We start from the raw sequence: 18,320 nt of genomic DNA, 5'->3' as shown, positions 1-18,320 counted from the left end.
AATATGCGTTGCTAAAAAGGAAATTTAAACAGCTTAAAGGTGATTTTCTTAGCATTCATATTTTTCTCAGATTCTAGATTTTCAAATAGTTGTATCTCGGCCAAATATTGTCCTATTCTATCAAACCATACATCAAAAGAAAGATCATTTATTATTATTAATCACAAATTGATCCTCATGATTAGTTTTGTGATCCAGGCTCACGTATTGGTTGCTCTTTTTCTCATATAAAACTTTTCCCCAGGAGAAATTTCTCTGGAACTTCCAAAATGACAAAAGCATCATAAAATGACTCATGCATGATAAAAAAAACCCTATTAAATACCTATTTTTTTCATAATGAAGTCAGTACACAAAGAATCATTTTTGAGTAATATCCTATTATCTTATTCTGTAAGACTCTTTGCTAAATGACTTAATGTGTGAGATGTCATGAAAATGATTCACTGAATGAACTGATTCACCTCTCAGTATTTAAGTTCACATGCACTAATTCCCATCAGCCAGAACTGCCCAACATTTTAAATCCAGTTAAATTAGTTGTCGAATAAAATGCTTTCCTCCTGCTGTTTATTTCGAAAATGATAATTGCACTCAACCACAAAAAAAAAAGATTATAAATTATATTTCATTTAATGATGTACAGTTATAGTAAGATTTATTAGCCCCCCTTTGAATTTTTTCCGCCTTTTTAAATAACAGAGCAATGAAATGTTCACAGTATGTCTGATAATATTTTTTCTTCTGGAGAAAGTCTTATTTGTTTTATTTCAGCTAGAATTAAAGCAGTTTTTAATAAAAAACATAAACAAAAAACATTTTAAGGTCAATATTATTAGCCCCTTTAAGATATATTTGTTCTGACTGTCTACAGAACAAACCATCGTTATACAATAACTTGCCTAATTACCCTAACCTGACTAGTTAACCTAATTAACCTAGTTAAGCCTTTAAATGTCACTTTACGCTGTATAAAAGTGTCTTGAAAAATATCTAGTTAAATATTATTTACTGTCATCATGGCAAAGAGAAAATAAATCAGTTATTAGAAATGAGTTATTAAAACTGTTATGATTAGAAATGTGTTGAAAAAATCTGCTCTCTGTTAAACAGAAATTGGGAAAAAATAAACAGGGAGGCTAATAATCCAGGGGGTTTAAAAAGTCTGACTTTAACTGTATTTATTCATTGTTGGTAACCCATTGAGCATTCCAATGAATGAACAGTTTCTAAAATAACTGGGTCACACTTTATTTGAATGTACAATTAACAAACCATTAACTAAGACTTTTAGCTCAATAAACACATAATTTGCTGGTTATTAATAGTTAATATGTAGTTGTTGGGTTTAGGTATTGGGTAGGATTAGAGATTAGAATATATGCTTTGTAAGTACAAATAAACAGTCATTATCTTAATAGTAGGCAGGTAATACGTTTGTAATTAATATAGTGCAAATATCTAAAGAATTGTAACCATTTGTGGAATGGAAAGACTCCACAGGTGTTAAAGCTTCTTCATGAATCTTTCAATGTCAACAAACAACCTTCATTTTATAGAGGGTGTGCTTACTAGTATGGACAGAATCCGCTGACATTTTTTTGCTATTTCTGTGCAGAATTTTGTTTAAAAAATTTACAGATTTATGCAGAATTATTTTGAGACTGTAGTAACTAAAAACTTAAAGCATGAAATGAAAAATAATAACTTTTATTTATTTATTTATTTATTTATTTATTTATTTATTTATTTATTTATTTATTTATTTATTTATTTATTTATTCATAGGCTTGCAATGCAAGTCCAGCTTGATCCACTTGTTTTATTAAGTCTCTCATATAATATATCTACTAATAGACAGAAAACTTTGCTTTACAAACTGTATTTTAAATAAATCATATAAACCTTGGAATATTACTTGATAATATTGCTGAAATGAGTATAAAAACTGAAAACATATGTATTTACACACATTGTAAATTGACACACATAAGTAAATAAAGTGATTCAATGATTGGCTAACAAAAATTTCCGCATGTGCAAATTCCACGTGGGCCTACTAGAATAAGTTTATAGCATTCTAATCGAAGCATTTGGTTTAACTGAGGTATTTTGCAAAAAAAAAAAAAAAAAAAAAAAAACAGATACAATTAATAAGGTAAATATAACAACTGAAACAAATGTAACTTTTAATGGAAAAGATCATGTCTGTCCCTTTCACCTTAGGTTATCATGTGTGGTCTGAGATCTCCGAATCCCGCAGGGCTGGTTGTCCACCAGAGTTCATGCACATCGAAGTCCAAAAAGACGATCCTGTTTTTGCCTCCAACTCTTCCCAGCCTGTGCTGCTTCAGTTCCAGAGGGCAGACTGGGACACGAGCACGGGCAAAAGCCCCAACAACCCCCGGACACAGGTGCGCATATACTGTAGTCATTATACACAGTGGATTTGGACAATAGTCCTGCTGAGTTTATAAACTAGTCTCACTGGAGTGGGGAGATATCTCACTGCTTGACATACAGTGTTAAAAATTCTCCCTATAAGATTTACACTCTAATGCTGGTTCGATTAGGGCTGCGCACTGGTGTCAAAAATGCTCTAATAAATAAATGTACACTGTAAAACATATCTGTTAATTAACAGTTTCTGTATTTTGTGATTGACCAGTGTTTTTCATTTATTTACGGTTGTGAATTGCATTATAGGAGCTTGATCTCTGCTCTGTCGACTTTTGATGTTGAAAATTCAACTCTACAGTTTAACAAAGGGACTTTTGTTGATATTTTAGTAGTTGAAATAATATAATAAATGTATAAGAAGTAAAATATAGAGAAATAAGTCTATAAAATAACAGAAAATGTACTGGCAGTTTATTACAAGGCTTTTGTAAGGCAAGGCAATTTATATAGCATATTTCATACACAGTGGTAATTCAAAGTGCTTTACATAAACAAGACTAAAAAAGACACGTATAAGAAAATAAAATAAACAATGATTAAAAACAGATTAAAATGTGTTTAAACAGGTTATAAACGAATTTTAAAAAGAATAGTGTAATATACAACACCAACCCAGACAATATATCCCTTTAAACTATCATTTTTCTTTATAAAAGTCACTTTTTATAACTGGAAAAGTAAATAAATAAAAACATGAATCACAAAACAAGGAAAACTGCTACTTTACAGATGTGTAGAATGCACATTTCCAAACAAAGAGATTTACTGACAAAAATGTCCTTCAAATTCACTTTAAAATATTAGTCGAGTGTTTGAAATAACTTCTGCTGAACAGATGTGGGTGTATATTACAGAAATCATTATGTTTTACAGCATTCTATGGTATTTTTGGTTACAAAATAAAAAGATGAAATAAATACTTTACTAAAAGTTTTATTCTTTGTCTCGCAGTGGATTCATATGAATAATCAGCATGAATATTGTTATCCCAACACATAGCAGCAAGTATTATGAGTTTTAAGAGATTAGTTCATCCAAAAGTCAAACTTCTTGTATTGATTACTGACCTTTCAAACCCCTGAATCCTTCGTTCATTCTTGGAAATTTTTTTTAAATATTATAATTTCCCTCAAGCAAACGCTAGCACAAGTGGTTTCCGTAATACTGATTTATTTGATGGCTTTTCCCCAAATCCACCGTGAAAACTAAACAATAAATACAAAACAAATAAACTTAATACAAATCAAAACATACATAAGCAAACAAACAAACTTTAGAAACTTTAAACACAAAATACAAATATAAAGCAAAATACCTCGTTGGCTGCATGCTATATGAAAGAAATTGTCCCTTAAATCACTTGAAGTCCTTGTTGAAGTCAATACGTTCATTGACGAGCACATGCAAACAATTCATGTTTGCAGATCGCTTGCTAACAGGAAATGATAACCTCATTTTTTAGATGAAATCCTGGAGTTCTCTAATCCTATAAACAGCAAAGGTTGAAAGTGACATGAAGCTTCAAGAACACTTTTGCATAAAAAAACAGTAAATATAACTTTATCTATGCCTTATTAAATCAGGGTGCGCTTTTACACTTGCATGTCGCACTGCTGACTTTAATGGCAATAGTAAACACACACCCTAGCCTGAAGCGGGAAAGAAGGTGAACAAAAATTTATTTACAGTTTTTTTGCTGCACAAAAGTGTTCTTGGAACTATATCTGATTACAGCTGAATCTCTGAAGTCACATGGAATGTTTTAATAAAGTTTTTGGTTCCTTTTATGGATACCGAACAATCGGGACCATAGCTGTCAATGAAGGATAAGGGAGCTCTCCGATTTCTAAAAATCTAAGATATCTTAATTTGTGTCCCGAAGATGAACGAAAGTCTCAGTAGATATGAAAAAATGGCAGAATTTTAATTTGAGTGAACTAACCCTTTAAGGAATTGCTCAAGGCTCTTTTTGAGATCTGTGGACTAAACTGTCTAGATTGTTTTGATGCTGCATGTTTTATCGCTGTTTTTTTTTATTTTAACTGTTTGAAAATGTGTAAATGTATAACATTTTTAGAGTAAATGTGCTCTGTTTGTCTTTAAGTCCTTATATTACAATTTTGTTGTAAGGCTTTATGTGACTCTTGTTCTTGAAAGGTGCTTTAGAAATAAATTGTACTCACTTTAGTTTTTCCCTCTGACTGAATTCAGGTGAATCACGTGACAGCGTGGATCGACGGTAGCTCCATCTATGGATCCTCCAGCTCATGGACTGATGCCCTGAGAGAGTTTTCTGGAGGACGTTTGTCTTCAGGTTCCTCTCGGGACATGCCGAGGCGCAGTAGCAGTGGGTACCTGATGTGGAGCTCACCAGACCCCAGCAGCGCCCCTGACTCCGGCTTTCAGGAGCTCTACGGTGAGTAGGCGTGTCACGATGTCTATTTTTGTTGTACGATATATTGCACCAAAATATATTGCAATAAACAATAATATTGTCATTTTAAGACCATTTAATACCCCTCATTTTATAATGCCAGAATGACAATATAATATCATCACAATGCAAGTCCTCTTCTTCGAAGACAACTTAATCTTTTAATCTTAAGAATATTTCATTTAATTATAGTCATTTTAACAGTTTAATAATTAGACATCGGAATCAGAATACGAAAACGCTTATCCTAAATAAACAAATAATAGTAAATCTTAACAAAAAAGTGCAAAGTAAAAAGTAACAGAGGCTGCGATATCTGCTACCAGATCTATTTTCAGTTGTCGGAAACCCACATGAAAATATACTATAGTATTTTATAGTAAATACTATAGTGTTTTTTTAACTATACTGACACTGACACCTATAGATTGAGATGTTTATTGGTTTATTTCATGAATTGGTTTTTATGTATGGGCGATATATAATGCATCATTGTGGAGCGATAAGTCTATATATTGATTTTTGTGACAGGAATAACAGTAAGGCATACTGTAAAGCAGTCTTAGTGCATTTATTTGTCAGCCTACTAGAAGGGTGTCAAATGATCAATCAAGACTTTTTGGCCTGGAATGTTCGGGTCATGCTTTCTAGTGATATCCCTGGAAATTAACACCACGGTATCGATGGAAAACATTTATAAATTGCATAAATAGTTCTTTTTATGGATTAAAAATAGAAAATATTGAGTTATTTACCGATAAGTGGAGTCTTTAAACTAATTTCAAGAGGAGCATGTGACTTGATTGATCGTGGCTGGTCTCTCATCCATAATCAGTAATGAGCCAATCAGATTAATCCAAGCCTACTATAAATAGACAGATTTCATCCTACTGCCTTATCTTCATTATGGAAGAATCCCCTCTTCCACCCCATCTCCTCCTTTTCCTTCTTTACTAGGGGGAGCTCTCGTCTGTTATGGCCCATTTCCACTGAGTGGTACAGTACTGTACAGTACCCGTCACCTTTATCAGGCTTGCGTTTCCACTGCCAAAAGGGTACCAATGGTAGGCGTGGTGATCGATAGAAAGTTTCAGTCCACGTCATTCTCGCTCGAGGAAATGTCAGCTGAAGTAAAGCTGTACGGGTCGTTCATATTTCTTATGAGAAGCTCTTCTCACAAAACAGATGCTTTATACACATGAATACTGTAGAAATGTTCATTACTAACCTTTCCAAAGAGTCAGTGAGGGGCAAAGTTCAAAAGGGAGACAGCTCTGGGGAAAAAGCTGTTCCTCAGTCTGCTGGTTTTTATCAGGGGGAGCCTGAAGCGTATGCCAGAAGGCAGGAGAGAAAACAGTCTGTGAGCAGGGTGAGAGGTGTCCTTAAGAATACTGCATGCTCGGCGCAGACAGTGTTTCTTCTGGATGTCCTCAATGGCTGGCAGTGTAGTCCCTGTGATGCGTTGGGCAGTTTTTACCACCCGCTGCAGTGCCGTACGCTCAGCAACAGAGCAGCTAATCTATTTGCTTATACGTTTATTTAGCATAAATGAAGCAATTAAGCATAAATTAATAGATTATCCATAAATATGTAAATAAAGTTAAATTAACTAAATAGATAGTTCATTTATTTGTTTATACATTTTTGTCAAAAATATAAATTAATAGATTTTTAAATACATAAATAATTAAACAAACAAAGTATAACTAAATAAACAGTAGTAATTAGTTAATTAATTAATTAATTATCATGTTTGTTTATTTATTTATTTATTTTTATTTATTTATTTGTTTGTTTATTTGTTTATTTTATCTATTTATTTATTTTTATCTATTGTTTGTTCGATAAATTATTGTTCCATGAATGAATGGATGCAGTACACACATTTGTTTTCGAACAAACTAATAAATAGACAACTAGATACTATACTATAGAGTATCTGTTTGTTTTTTATCAGTAGTGGTAGTGGTAGTAGTATTGTTGTTGCAACTACAGTACAGTTATTGCATTGCATCATTTTAGCAGTCACTATGGTTATGTGGAAAACATTTGTTTTGTTTTGTTTTGTTTATTGTTTATTCAATAAATGATTGTTCCATGAATGAATGCAGTACACACATTTGTTTTTGAACTAAACTAATAAATAGAGAACTAAACAATTGTATTCATTTAGTCATTCATGCATGTACAGTATCTGTTTGCTTGTTTTACCAGTAGTTGTAGTAGTGTTGTAGTCATGCATTTTATACGTTATTTAGCAGTCACTATGGTTATGTGGAAAACATTTCTAAGGGCTTCAGGTAAGGTCTTTTTTGCTCTTAATCTTGTCTTTTACCAGTTTAAATCCCTTAGAATCAGCATTTGTTCACTAATACCCATAACAATGTGTGGTTGTTTTGTTGCTTTAGAACATTACATTACACCATTATGAGGCACGTCAAATTCTCTGAATAAACCACAACTGTTGCTTAACTCAAATAGTCAATCATTTTTTGAAAATAATCTTCAATTGAGGAATATTTACCTCTTGTATATACAGTAAGAATTAAGCAGTAAAGTATAAGAGGACACTTGTGTTGAAACTTCCATGTGAAGCCCTCAAAATAAAGTATGCAAGCCGTGGTTTTGAAGTTGTAGTTTTTTGTGTGTCCTCAGAGTTCGGGAATGCCTGGGCCAATGAGAACATCTTTTCAGTCACTGAGGGAATTATTTGGTTTCGTTACCACAATTACCTGGCCTCCAAACTGCACGAGGAGCAGCCCTCTTGGTCAGACGAAGAGCTTTTCCAGCACGCTCGAAAGAGGGTCATTGCCACATTTCAGGTGAAGCCAATAATCCGCCATCACTGACTCATTTCATCTGACAGGTGCCAATTTGAGGGACAAACCACAAGATAATTCACTGTACATACTCTGAACTCTAGCACAGTGTTTCTCAACCATGTTCCTGGAGAACCACCAGCTCTGCACATTTACCATGTCATGTTTGATTCAGATCATCAGCTCATTATCAGAGACTGAAAGACCTGTAAGGGGTGTGACAGAAAGGAGACATCCAAAACATGCATCCAGGAACATGTTTGAGAAACACTGAACTAGCATATGAGTCTGATTTGTGAACGTGTTTCGTCTTTTCACAGAACATTGCCTTTTATGAGTGGCTGCCGGCCTTTTTGGGAACACAAGTGACTTCTTATCCAGGTGAGAGAGTGAATGTGCACACAACAACACTGTTAACTGACACTGAAGTGCATTAGTGATAAGTTTCACACATAGACAACAAAGTTATCTCAGCTATTCACTATTCATACTGTACATGTACTCACATAACACATGATACTAGAATTTCAGGTACATTTAAAATGATGTTTTATTCGTTTGCTTTAAACTGGAAAGAAATACAGCAAGTGTATATTTTACAGTAAACTGAATCCGTTAATAATGTAAAATAATACTTTCTGAAATGTGACAGGGAACATCTGGTTCTGTTACTAATTTTTGCTTCACTAACAGAATTAATAGTAACAGAGTTGACATTTTCCATCATTTTGTTCTTTAGCGTGAGATGTTAACCTCAAATCAGAACCCACATGGCATGTCTAAAACATATTAGTTTTAAATAAAAGCATAATTTTATATATGCAAAAAATGCAAGTCAATATTATTAGGCCCCTAAAATTATTATTTTTTCTTTCTCGATTGGATTGGATTTAATTCGATCTTACCTAATTAACCTAATCAGCCTAGTTAAACCTTTAAAGTGCACATTAAGCTGAATACTAGTATCTTGCAAAATGAGTAGTACAATTTTATGTATTGTCATTATGGCAAATACAACAAATAAATGTATTAAAACTGTTTAAATATGTATACAGTTGAAGTCATAATTATTAGCCCAGCAAGGAAATTTTCACAGTATGTCTGATAATATTTTTTCTTCTGGAGAAAGTCTTATTTGTTTTATTTCAGCTAGAATAAAAGCAGTTTTTTAATTTTTTATGAACCCTTTTAAGGTCCAAATTATTAGCCCCATTAAGCTATATATTTTTTCGATAGTCTACAGAACAAACCATCGTTATACAATAACTTGCCTAATTACCCTAACCTGCCTAGTAACCTAATTAACCTAGTTAAGCGTCTTGAAAAATATCTAGTCAAATATTAGTTACTGTCGTGATGGCAAAGATAAAATAAATCAGTTATTAGAAATGAGTTATTAATATATTATTATAGTTATTAGTATACTCTCTCCGTTAAACAGAAATTTGGAGAAAAAATAAACAGGGGGCTAATAATTCAGGGGCTAATATATATATATATATATATATATATATATATATATATATATATATACACACACACACACACACACACACACACACACACACACACACACACACACACACACACAACAGTGTTTAGCATTTTTCCTTATCGCAAACACAACAGTAATCTGCTAGTATTTGCTCTGCTCTGGCTTTTTCGGGGATAATTATTGTGATCATCTGATTGCAACGGAGAAATACAAGTAAATCTCTGTAGACTGATGGCATTTCATGCCGTTCAGCCTTATAATCTTAAAATGTCAGCAGAATCACCTGTTTTTTCATCACTTTAGACATTACGCTTGAGAATCATTCAGATACTAGCTAACGGCTTCTGCTGTTCTGGTGTCAGCTGCAAATGTGAATGAATGGCGGAAGAAAGTAGTTCCTTATACAAAAGGATTTTGAGACTCTCCGTGTTTGATTTTCTTTTTTATATACACAGTTATGCCGTCGAACTGTTGTATAAATGCAATATCACAGTCTTAGCAGTGTGATATGGCTGTATATGCTCATTGGTGGGGCAATAAGGCACAATGCACGCCGCCCACCAGTGCAATTCAATTTTATTATACTATTACAATTGCCTCTCTGGCTATACCACTAACTGTGCCCTCTTTCTCTCTCTCTCTCTCAAAAAAAAAAAAAAAAAAATACTACTAATGTTTTGCTTCTTAGACTTTTACACACCTGAAACTTGTCTATAGCGCTTGTTCACTGCTGCTCTTATAGTTGTGTAAATTGCTTCCTTGTCCTCATTTGTAAGTCGCTTTGGATAAAAGCGTCTGCTAAATGACTAAATGTAAATGTAAATGTAAATATTAGAATGACCATATTTTATCCATGACCCACAGAAGATGAAAATAGTAGTTAATATTTACATTAACTATATGGAACAAAGCAACAACATGCAAATAAAAAGCCATCAGCCTTTTAATTTTTTTTTTCATTGGATCATTATCTTTGCGTTAAATTAACAACACATCGACAGCGTCAGCTGCAGCAGATTGATTTAATAGCACCAGGTTAAACTTTGACACCTTTATGGCAACCAAATACATTAAAAATAAATACAGGCCACAACTGAACATTGAGGATGATCTCTGAGTGGTGGTCTCCAAAATTAAACCAAGAATAGACATTTTGTCCACCGGTGTTATGAAGCGGACAGGAGACAGAGGTAAGGAAACGTTAGGGTGTTTATTGAATGACAACAAGGAGCACATGAAGGATAGCCAGGAGGATCAGGAATGATGTTGGGGTCTTTTCCTCCGTGGCTGGGTAACAGGAATACACGAGGACGGACAGCACACACCAGATACAGCTGACAGAGGATGACACAGACTTGGAAGGACTGGAAGACAGGACGATTCGGGAGGACCAGGAAGACTAGGAGGAATACAAAGAGAACAGGTAAGTAAATCGTTTGTTTAGCTGAGGATGACTACGCTGAGTGGTCGCTCAGTTGTCCGCTTTCGTCGAGACGAGCCCGGACAATGAGCGACTGGAGTGCTGTGCTTTTATCTGGTGCTCGTGAATGTGATGCAGCTGTGTGCTCATTAGAAGTCAGGTGATGGTGATCTTCGTGAGTGGGGGTCGTGAGAGCCTGACCAATCCATGACAGTACCCCCCTCCCCAGGGCCCGCTCCTGAGGGCCGACACCTCCGACGCCGTGGTGGTCTCCCTCTGCCTCTAGGCGCTGGGAACTCAGGGTGGCTCTCATGAAACTCCACCATGAGACTAGGATCGAGAATATCAGCTCTGGGAACCCATGTCCTTTCTTCGGGGCCGTACCCTTCCCAGTCCACCAGGTACTCCAACTGGCCACCACGACGTCGGGAACGCAAGATCTCCTTCACTGCGTAGACGGCTCCTTCTTCTAGGAGCAGTGGAGGAGGGGGTTCCTCTTCGTGGTCAGGCTCTGTGGAGGGAAGAACAGGATCGTGATAGGGTTTCAGGAGTGATACGTGGAATGTAGGGTGAATACGGTAGTGAGAGGGTAATTGTAGTTTGTAGGTGACGGGGTTAACCTGTTCCACGATGGTGAAGGGACCAACAAATCGGGGACTTAACTTGCGAGAGGGCAGTCGCATGCGTATGTCCCGGGTGGATAGCCACACCTTTTGTCCGGGTGTGTATCTGGGTTCTTCAGACCTTCTTCTATCGGCGGTTACCTTGCTTCGACGGACTGCCCTCTGCAGATGTTGATGAGCCTCGTCCCAGACTCTCTCGCTCTCCCGGAACCAGTGATCCACTGCGGGGACATCAGATGGTTCGCCATCCCAGGGAAAGAGCGGTGGTTGGAAGCCCAGGACGCACTGGAATGGCGTGAGTCCGGTGGAGGGTTGCCGCAGTGAATTTTGGGCATATTCTGCCCAGCCCAAATACTGGCTCCAGGAGCTCTGGTGACCACTGCAGAAGGTCCTCAGGAACCGTCCCACCTCCTGAATCTTCCTCTCTGTCTGCCCGTTGGTTTGGGGATGATATCCAGAAGAGAGGCTGACGGCCACACCTAGGAGCTTGAAGAAGGCTTTCCATAGACGTGAGATGAACTGTGGACCTCTGTCCGACACAATATCTTCTGGAATACCAAATGACCTGAAGACTTGATTAAAGATATTGTCGGCTGTTTCAAAGGCTGTGGGAAGACCTTTCAGAGGGATTAGTTTGACAAACTTTGAGAATCTATCTACTATGACTAGAATACAGGTATTACCTTCTGACGAAGGGAGATCAGTGATAAAGTCCACTCCTAGGTGTGACCAGGGACGGTTCGGAATCGGCAAGGGATGGAGCTTTCCAGCGGGTAGATGACGTGGGCTCTTGGATTGGGCACAGTCCTTACAGCCCTGAACATATTGCCTCACATCCCTTGCCATGTTTGGCCACCAGAATCGTTGGGATACTAGCGAGAGAGTATTGTTGATCCCTGGATGTCCAGTGCCTAGCGAGGTATGTAAGGAGTGGATCAGATCTACCCGGTGTTCAGGTGGTATGAACTGCCGATGAGGAGGGCATCCCGGCGGAGCAGGGGCTTCCGGAGTGGCAACGACTGGAGGAGCGTTCCAGGTGATCGGACAAATGGAGATGTGTTCGGGAAGAATCTTCGTTGGGAGTTCTTCATGATCGTGATGCTCGTGTAAACGAGAGAGAGCGTCTGCTCTTAGATTCTTGGGTCCTGGACGATAGGAAATGGAGAAATCAAAACGTGAGAAGAAAAGTGACCATCTGGCTTGACGTGGACATAGTCTCTTGGCCTCTTTGATATATTGGAGGTTTTTGTGATCTGTGATCACCTGGAACGGATGTTTGGCTCCCTCCAACCAGTGACGCCACTCCTCCAAGGCTAGCTTGATTGCTAGCAGCTCCCTGTCTCCTATGCTGTAATTCTGCTCCGCCGGGCTCAACTTCCGAGAGAAATAGGCACAGGGATGCAGTCGGGGCGGTGTATCATGATGTTGAGATAATACTGCCCCGACGCCGGTGGTGGATGCGTCCACTTCCACCACGAAAGGAAGATTTGGGTCAGGATGAGTCAGGAGTGGGGCCCTTGTGAACTCCTTCTTAAGAAGGCGGAAGGCTGCGGCTGCTTCTTTGGTCCACTCCAGTCCTTTGGGTTTACCCTTGAGGAGATTAGTGAGAGGTGATGTAATCCTGCTGTAGTCCTTGATAAACCGTCTATAAAAGTTAGCAAACCCAAGAAACCTCTGGAGCTCCTTAATGGAAGTGGGTTCTGACCAGGATAGAACAGCCTCAATTTTCTTCCCATCCATACGTATACCGGTTTGATCAATGATGTATCCCAAGAAATGAATCGACTTCTGGTGGAATGAGCATTTCTCCGCTTTGAGGTAGAGGTGATGTTCTCTCAATGTGTGTAGGACCTCCGCAACGTGTTGGCGATGTTCGGCCTCACTCCGGGAGTAAATGAGGATGTCATCTATGTACACTATTACAAAGTGGTGAAGAAACTCCCGGAGGACTTCATGAATGAAGTTTTGGAATACGGAGGGGGCGTTGACCAGACCGTAAGGCATGACCTCATATTCATAGTGGCCAGTAGGGGTCACGAATGCTGTCTTCCATTGGTCCCCCTCACGTATTCTTATCAGATTATACGCGCTGCGGAGGTCCAATTTAGTGAAGACTTTAGCTTCTCGGAGCTGTTCCAAAGCGGCTGGTACCAGAGGAAGGGGATATCGGTATTTTACTGTACCGTTATTTAGGACCCTGTAGTCGATGCATGGACGCAGCCCTCCGTCCTTCTTGGCCACAAAGAAGAAGCTTGAGGCGGCTGGTGATTTTGAGTGACGTATGTACCCCTGACTCAGAGCCTCCCTTATGTAATCTTCCATTGCCTGATTCTCTGGAAGCGAGAGCGGGTAGATCCTACCTCTTGGCAACTGGGCATCTGGAACTAGGTCGATCGCGCAGTCCCATGGCCGATGCGGCGGTAGCTGGGAAGCTCTCTTGGGGCAGAAGACATCATGAAAGGAGCTGTACTCCTTAGGAATGTGGATAGACTGCTTCTCAGGAGGGCTCTCGACCGATGTTGCAAACAAAGAAATGGGGTTCCGACCTTGAAGAGGGAGATTTGGAAAACAGGTAGGTGTACATCCAGATCCCCATTTCTTTATCTCTCCTGTGCCCCAAGAGATGATGGGATCGTGCTTCACCAGCCACGGGCGCCCTAGAATGATGTCCATATTTGCACCCTCCAGAACCAGAAATTGAATCCTCTCTTGATGTAACAGCCCCACTTGAAGAAGGATGTCTTCGCATTGTCGATGGATACGGGTCGAAGATCGAGTGCACTGGGTTATCGGTTGTATCTGGTATATATGCGAGGACGCCTCAGTACGGAGGTGGAGTTGACGACAGAGGGATTGGGAGATGAAGTTCCCTGCTGACCCGGAGTCGATGAGGGCTGTGACAAGGAGAGAAATAGAGGCAGTAGTTATTTGTACGGTGGTAGTAAGTGGTTTACATTGTTCAATATTCGTACTGAATACACTCACTGAAGTCCGAATGGGACGAAGGGGACACTCCATACGGGTGTGTCCACTGACACCGCAGTATAGACACAGACCCCGGGTCAGCCTCCTCTGTCGTTCCGCTGATGTCAGTCTTCCAGACTCTATTATCATGGGTTCTGGTTCTGGAGAGGCTGTTGACTCAGGCGATTGGAGGAGTGCAGACGAGGGGGTGATGGTGTCCTGTTGATAGGAACGGAGACGATCGGAACATCGGAGAGAATGTTGGATGAATCTCTCCAGACCCATTGTATCATCTAATGTGGCCAGCTGGATTCGGAGAGTGGGTTCCAAGCCGAGCCGGTACGTGGTCAACAACGATCTCTCATTCCATCCACTTGCAGCTGCTAGAGTGCGAAACCGGAGAGCATATTCCTGTGTAGATAGAGTACCTTGCTTTAGATGATACAGCTGCTCTCCAGCGGCTACTTCCCCATCAGAACGTCCAAACACCTCTTTGAAATACTCCGTGAAGGTAGTGATGGAATTCATGACCGGCCCGGCTTGGTTCCAGATCGTCTCAGCCCATTTAAGTGCAGGTCCAGAGAGTAGTGATACGATGTAGGCGATCTTTGACTTATCTGTGGGATATAGAGAAGGTTGCATTTCGAATATGAGGGAACATTGTAACAGAAAACCATTGCACTCCCCCGCTCCGCCTGAGTAGGGCGCTGGTCGGGCCATGGGACTGGAAGGAAGGGCCGAAGAAGAAACTGTGGAGGCGGAAGTGCTCGGTGCTGGTGGTGCGTTGGAAAGTGGAGCTGGTGGCTGTAGAATCCGCTTCAACTGGTCCACCAGCTCTTGAAAGTGATCGAGGGTGCTCATGTTGTCGTCGTTATGGGTCCGGGCTTCTGTTATGAAGCGGACAGGAGACAGAGGTAAGGAAACGTTAGGGTGTTTATTGAATGACAACAAGGAGCACATGAAGGATAGCCAGGAGGATCAGGAATGATGTTGGGGTCTTTTCCTCCGTGGCTGGGTAACAGGAATACACGAGGACGGACAGCACACACCAGATACAGCTGACAGAGGATGACACAGACTTGGAAGGACTGGAAGACAGGACGATTCGGGAGGACCAGGAAGACTAGGAGGAATACAAAGAGAACAGGTAAGTAAATCGTTTGTTTAGCTGAGGATGACTACGCTGAGTGGTCGCTCAGTTGTCCGCTTTCGTCGAGACGAGCCCGGACAATGAGCGACTGGAGTGCTGTGCTTTTATCTGGTGCTCGTGAATGTGATGCAGCTGTGTGCTCATTAGAAGTCAGGTGATGGTGATCTTCGTGAGTGGGGGTCGTGAGAGCCTGACCAATCCATGACAACCGGTCTCATTAGTTGAGGTTAATATTAAATTAAACAAATCAATAAACGACTATATAAATTATAGCACCTTTTTGTGTTGTCAATGTGCTCTTGCTTATATTGTTGTGTGTGCAACATTTGTGTATTTATAACCACCTCTGAGGACTGTGGGGGTCTTGTGTCTGTGAGTCACTGGCATTGTTATTTTGGGGGTCGCGGGCTGACAAGTTTATGAACCCCTGATCTAAACCTAATTCACTTCAATAAAGACAACTATACATGCTATTCTTGGTTTGACCATCAAGGTGTGGAGGCGCTGTGGTGCAAACTCCACGCATGTATAGTGCAATGTTGACGTTAACTCTACAGCATGCTTTGTTTATAAACTATTAGTGGGTGGCAGTTTGTTGTTTCACCTAACAATTCGTGCTGATAAAGTATAACATGGTAAATATTGTAAATGATAGTGATTTATATAGTGAAATAGCAAGTAGTGCACACTGCAAACACTTGTTATATATCTTTGTAATTCATTGTAAGCCCTCTTACATTTACATTTAGTCATTTACGTTTAGTCATTTAGCAGACGCTTTTGTCCAAAGTTGAGGAGGCATTCAGCGATTCAACAAGAACCTCAAACTCTTATTTTGAGGCCCACACAAGTGCATGAACCGAACAAACTCCAGCTTGTCACTTCACCTCTCAGATAGTTTCCTCCTGTGCTAGTTGCCGGTCTGAAGGTAAAATCTGCTGGAAATTAAAGCAGGCTTTGTGCCACAAGTCAAAAGGTAATCTGTGGTCTGTTAAAATATACCTTACAGCTTAGCAGTTGACAGCATGTAGTTGGTGTCTACGTCATTACAGGCTTACAGATGCCAAGTGTGTAATTTTTGTTGAGTGCAGTATTGCAGTACATGCGGCAACTGAACTTAATGTTAGTGTAAGTGACCGTAAAGTCAAACATTTCCAAATTAATACTAGTCAACTACAAAACCAAAATGCTTCACACAATCCTTTTATCATGGTGAAGATACACATATAGACATCCACATATAGTAACTTCATTGACAATGACAATGACTACTACTAAAATTTCAATAGTATTGTAATAGTAACACTTCAGGGTTTTTTTTATTCCAATGAGTATTTCAGTGAGTGTCCTATAAAGGTTTAAAAGAAATATCTAGAAGAGCATAATAGCAGCGATCTGACAGTAGTTAGTGAAATGTGTCTAATATGAGGGAATGACAGAATAAAGCTCTTGTTTTTCTTCTGGCAGGTTATCAGAAGTATGTTGATCCAGGGATCTCAGTGGAGTTTGAAGCTGCTGCAGTGAGGTTTGGACTGACTCTTGCGCCACCTGGTGTATATAAGAGGTGCATTTCTCAAATTCGCTTCTGTAAAACACTTCAAAACATCTGATCAGTTGTCAGTTGTTACAAACCACTGTTAATTGTGATGTTAAAGTACTGAAATTAAGGGTTCAAGGAGTCTGTAAGAGTCTTAGGTTGCTTTTGTTTGAATTAAAATAACTGATTTAAAATGTTAATATAATGTAATGTAGGGGGTGACACGGTGGCTCAGTGGTTAACATTGTCGCCTCACAGCAAGAAGGTCGCTGGTTCGAGTCCCGACTGGGTCAGTTGGCATTTCTGTGTGGAGTTTGCATGTTCTCCCCGTGTTGGCGTGGGTTTCCTCCGGATGCTCCGGTTTTCCCACACAGTCCAAACACATGCGCTATAGGTGAATTGAATAAACTAAATTGGCCGTAGTGTATGAGTGTGAATGAGTGCGTATGGGTGTTTTCCAGGGTTGTAGCTGGAAGCGCATCCACTGTGTGGAGCATATACTGGAATTGTTGGGTGTTCATTCCACTACGGCGTGCCCAGATTAATAAAGGGACTAAGCTGAAGGAAAATGAATTAATATATGTGTAATGTATTCCCGAGGTGTAAAAGCAGAATTTACACTATCATTACTAATCGATTGTAATTAATTGAATTCAGTATAATTATTGAGTAAAAGTCATACTAATAGTAGTGTACATTTAAAATCCTCAACATTTCTTTTTCTTTTTAAATTAGGAACAGGACGTGTCACTACAGAAGTGTTGTGAACGATGATGCCAGTAAATCTCCAGGCCTGCGTTTATGCAACACCTTCTGGAACCGAAATGTGAGTCATAATAGGCAGGGTTTGGTTAGCCTCATGCGTCTGTATAATTCTGTGTAATTAAAAAATTAAACATAATGGGGTTTGTTTTGTTCTAAACTTTGTTAGAGCATTTCTTTTCTAAATAGCAAAACAGATGCTGCATTATCAGACATTTATATACATTTTTATACAACACAATACCAGTGTTTAAACTTCAGAAGAGTAAGAAATCAGTATTGTGTTAGATTTTTATATTTGTTATTTTGAATATTTGATCATCTTAATGTTTATTTTGTCTATGCTTTAGAATCCACACCTGCAGTACAGTCTGGATGTGGATGAGTTAATAATGGGAATGGCTTCCCAGATTGCTGAGCGAGAGGACAACATCATTGTTGAAGATTTGAGAGGTTTGCTGTTATTTCAATTTAATTCACATTAACATGAAGGACTTGATTGACTAAAAAGTAATAAGTAGCACCACAATTCAGTAAAACTCAGTTTGAAATCAAAAGTGAGGATGTGTCTAGTACGTTCTATAGGTGATTCTGTTGACACAGTTTTCATAATGACCAATGCAACGCATAAAGCAGCATGTATATTAGGCACATAA

The 18,320-nt window shown here is 39.0% G+C and overlaps 1 protein-coding gene across 1 annotated transcript in view; it reads left to right on the top strand.

The window, feature by feature from the left end:
• duox (dual oxidase) overlaps nucleotides 1-18,320 on the top strand; it is a 57,738-nt gene that overhangs the window by 4,457 nt on the left and 34,961 nt on the right. Inside the window, exons 4-10 of the mRNA XM_056451263.1 lie at nucleotides 2,227-2,414; nucleotides 4,672-4,876; nucleotides 7,550-7,716; nucleotides 8,034-8,094; nucleotides 16,833-16,929; nucleotides 17,638-17,728; nucleotides 18,015-18,117. Of these exons, the coding sequence (XP_056307238.1) occupies nucleotides 2,227-2,414; nucleotides 4,672-4,876; nucleotides 7,550-7,716; nucleotides 8,034-8,094; nucleotides 16,833-16,929; nucleotides 17,638-17,728; nucleotides 18,015-18,117 (912 nt within the window). The remainder of the gene's footprint in view (nucleotides 1-2,226; nucleotides 2,415-4,671; nucleotides 4,877-7,549; nucleotides 7,717-8,033; nucleotides 8,095-16,832; nucleotides 16,930-17,637; nucleotides 17,729-18,014; nucleotides 18,118-18,320) is intronic.

Source organism: Danio aesculapii, chromosome 25, assembly GCF_903798145.1.
Source record: "Danio aesculapii chromosome 25, fDanAes4.1, whole genome shotgun sequence".
Classification (NCBI taxonomy): domain Eukaryota; kingdom Metazoa; phylum Chordata; class Actinopteri; order Cypriniformes; family Danionidae; genus Danio; species Danio aesculapii.
Note: the sequence above shows the minus strand (reverse complement) of the source record. Positions and strands in the feature narration are given on the sequence as shown.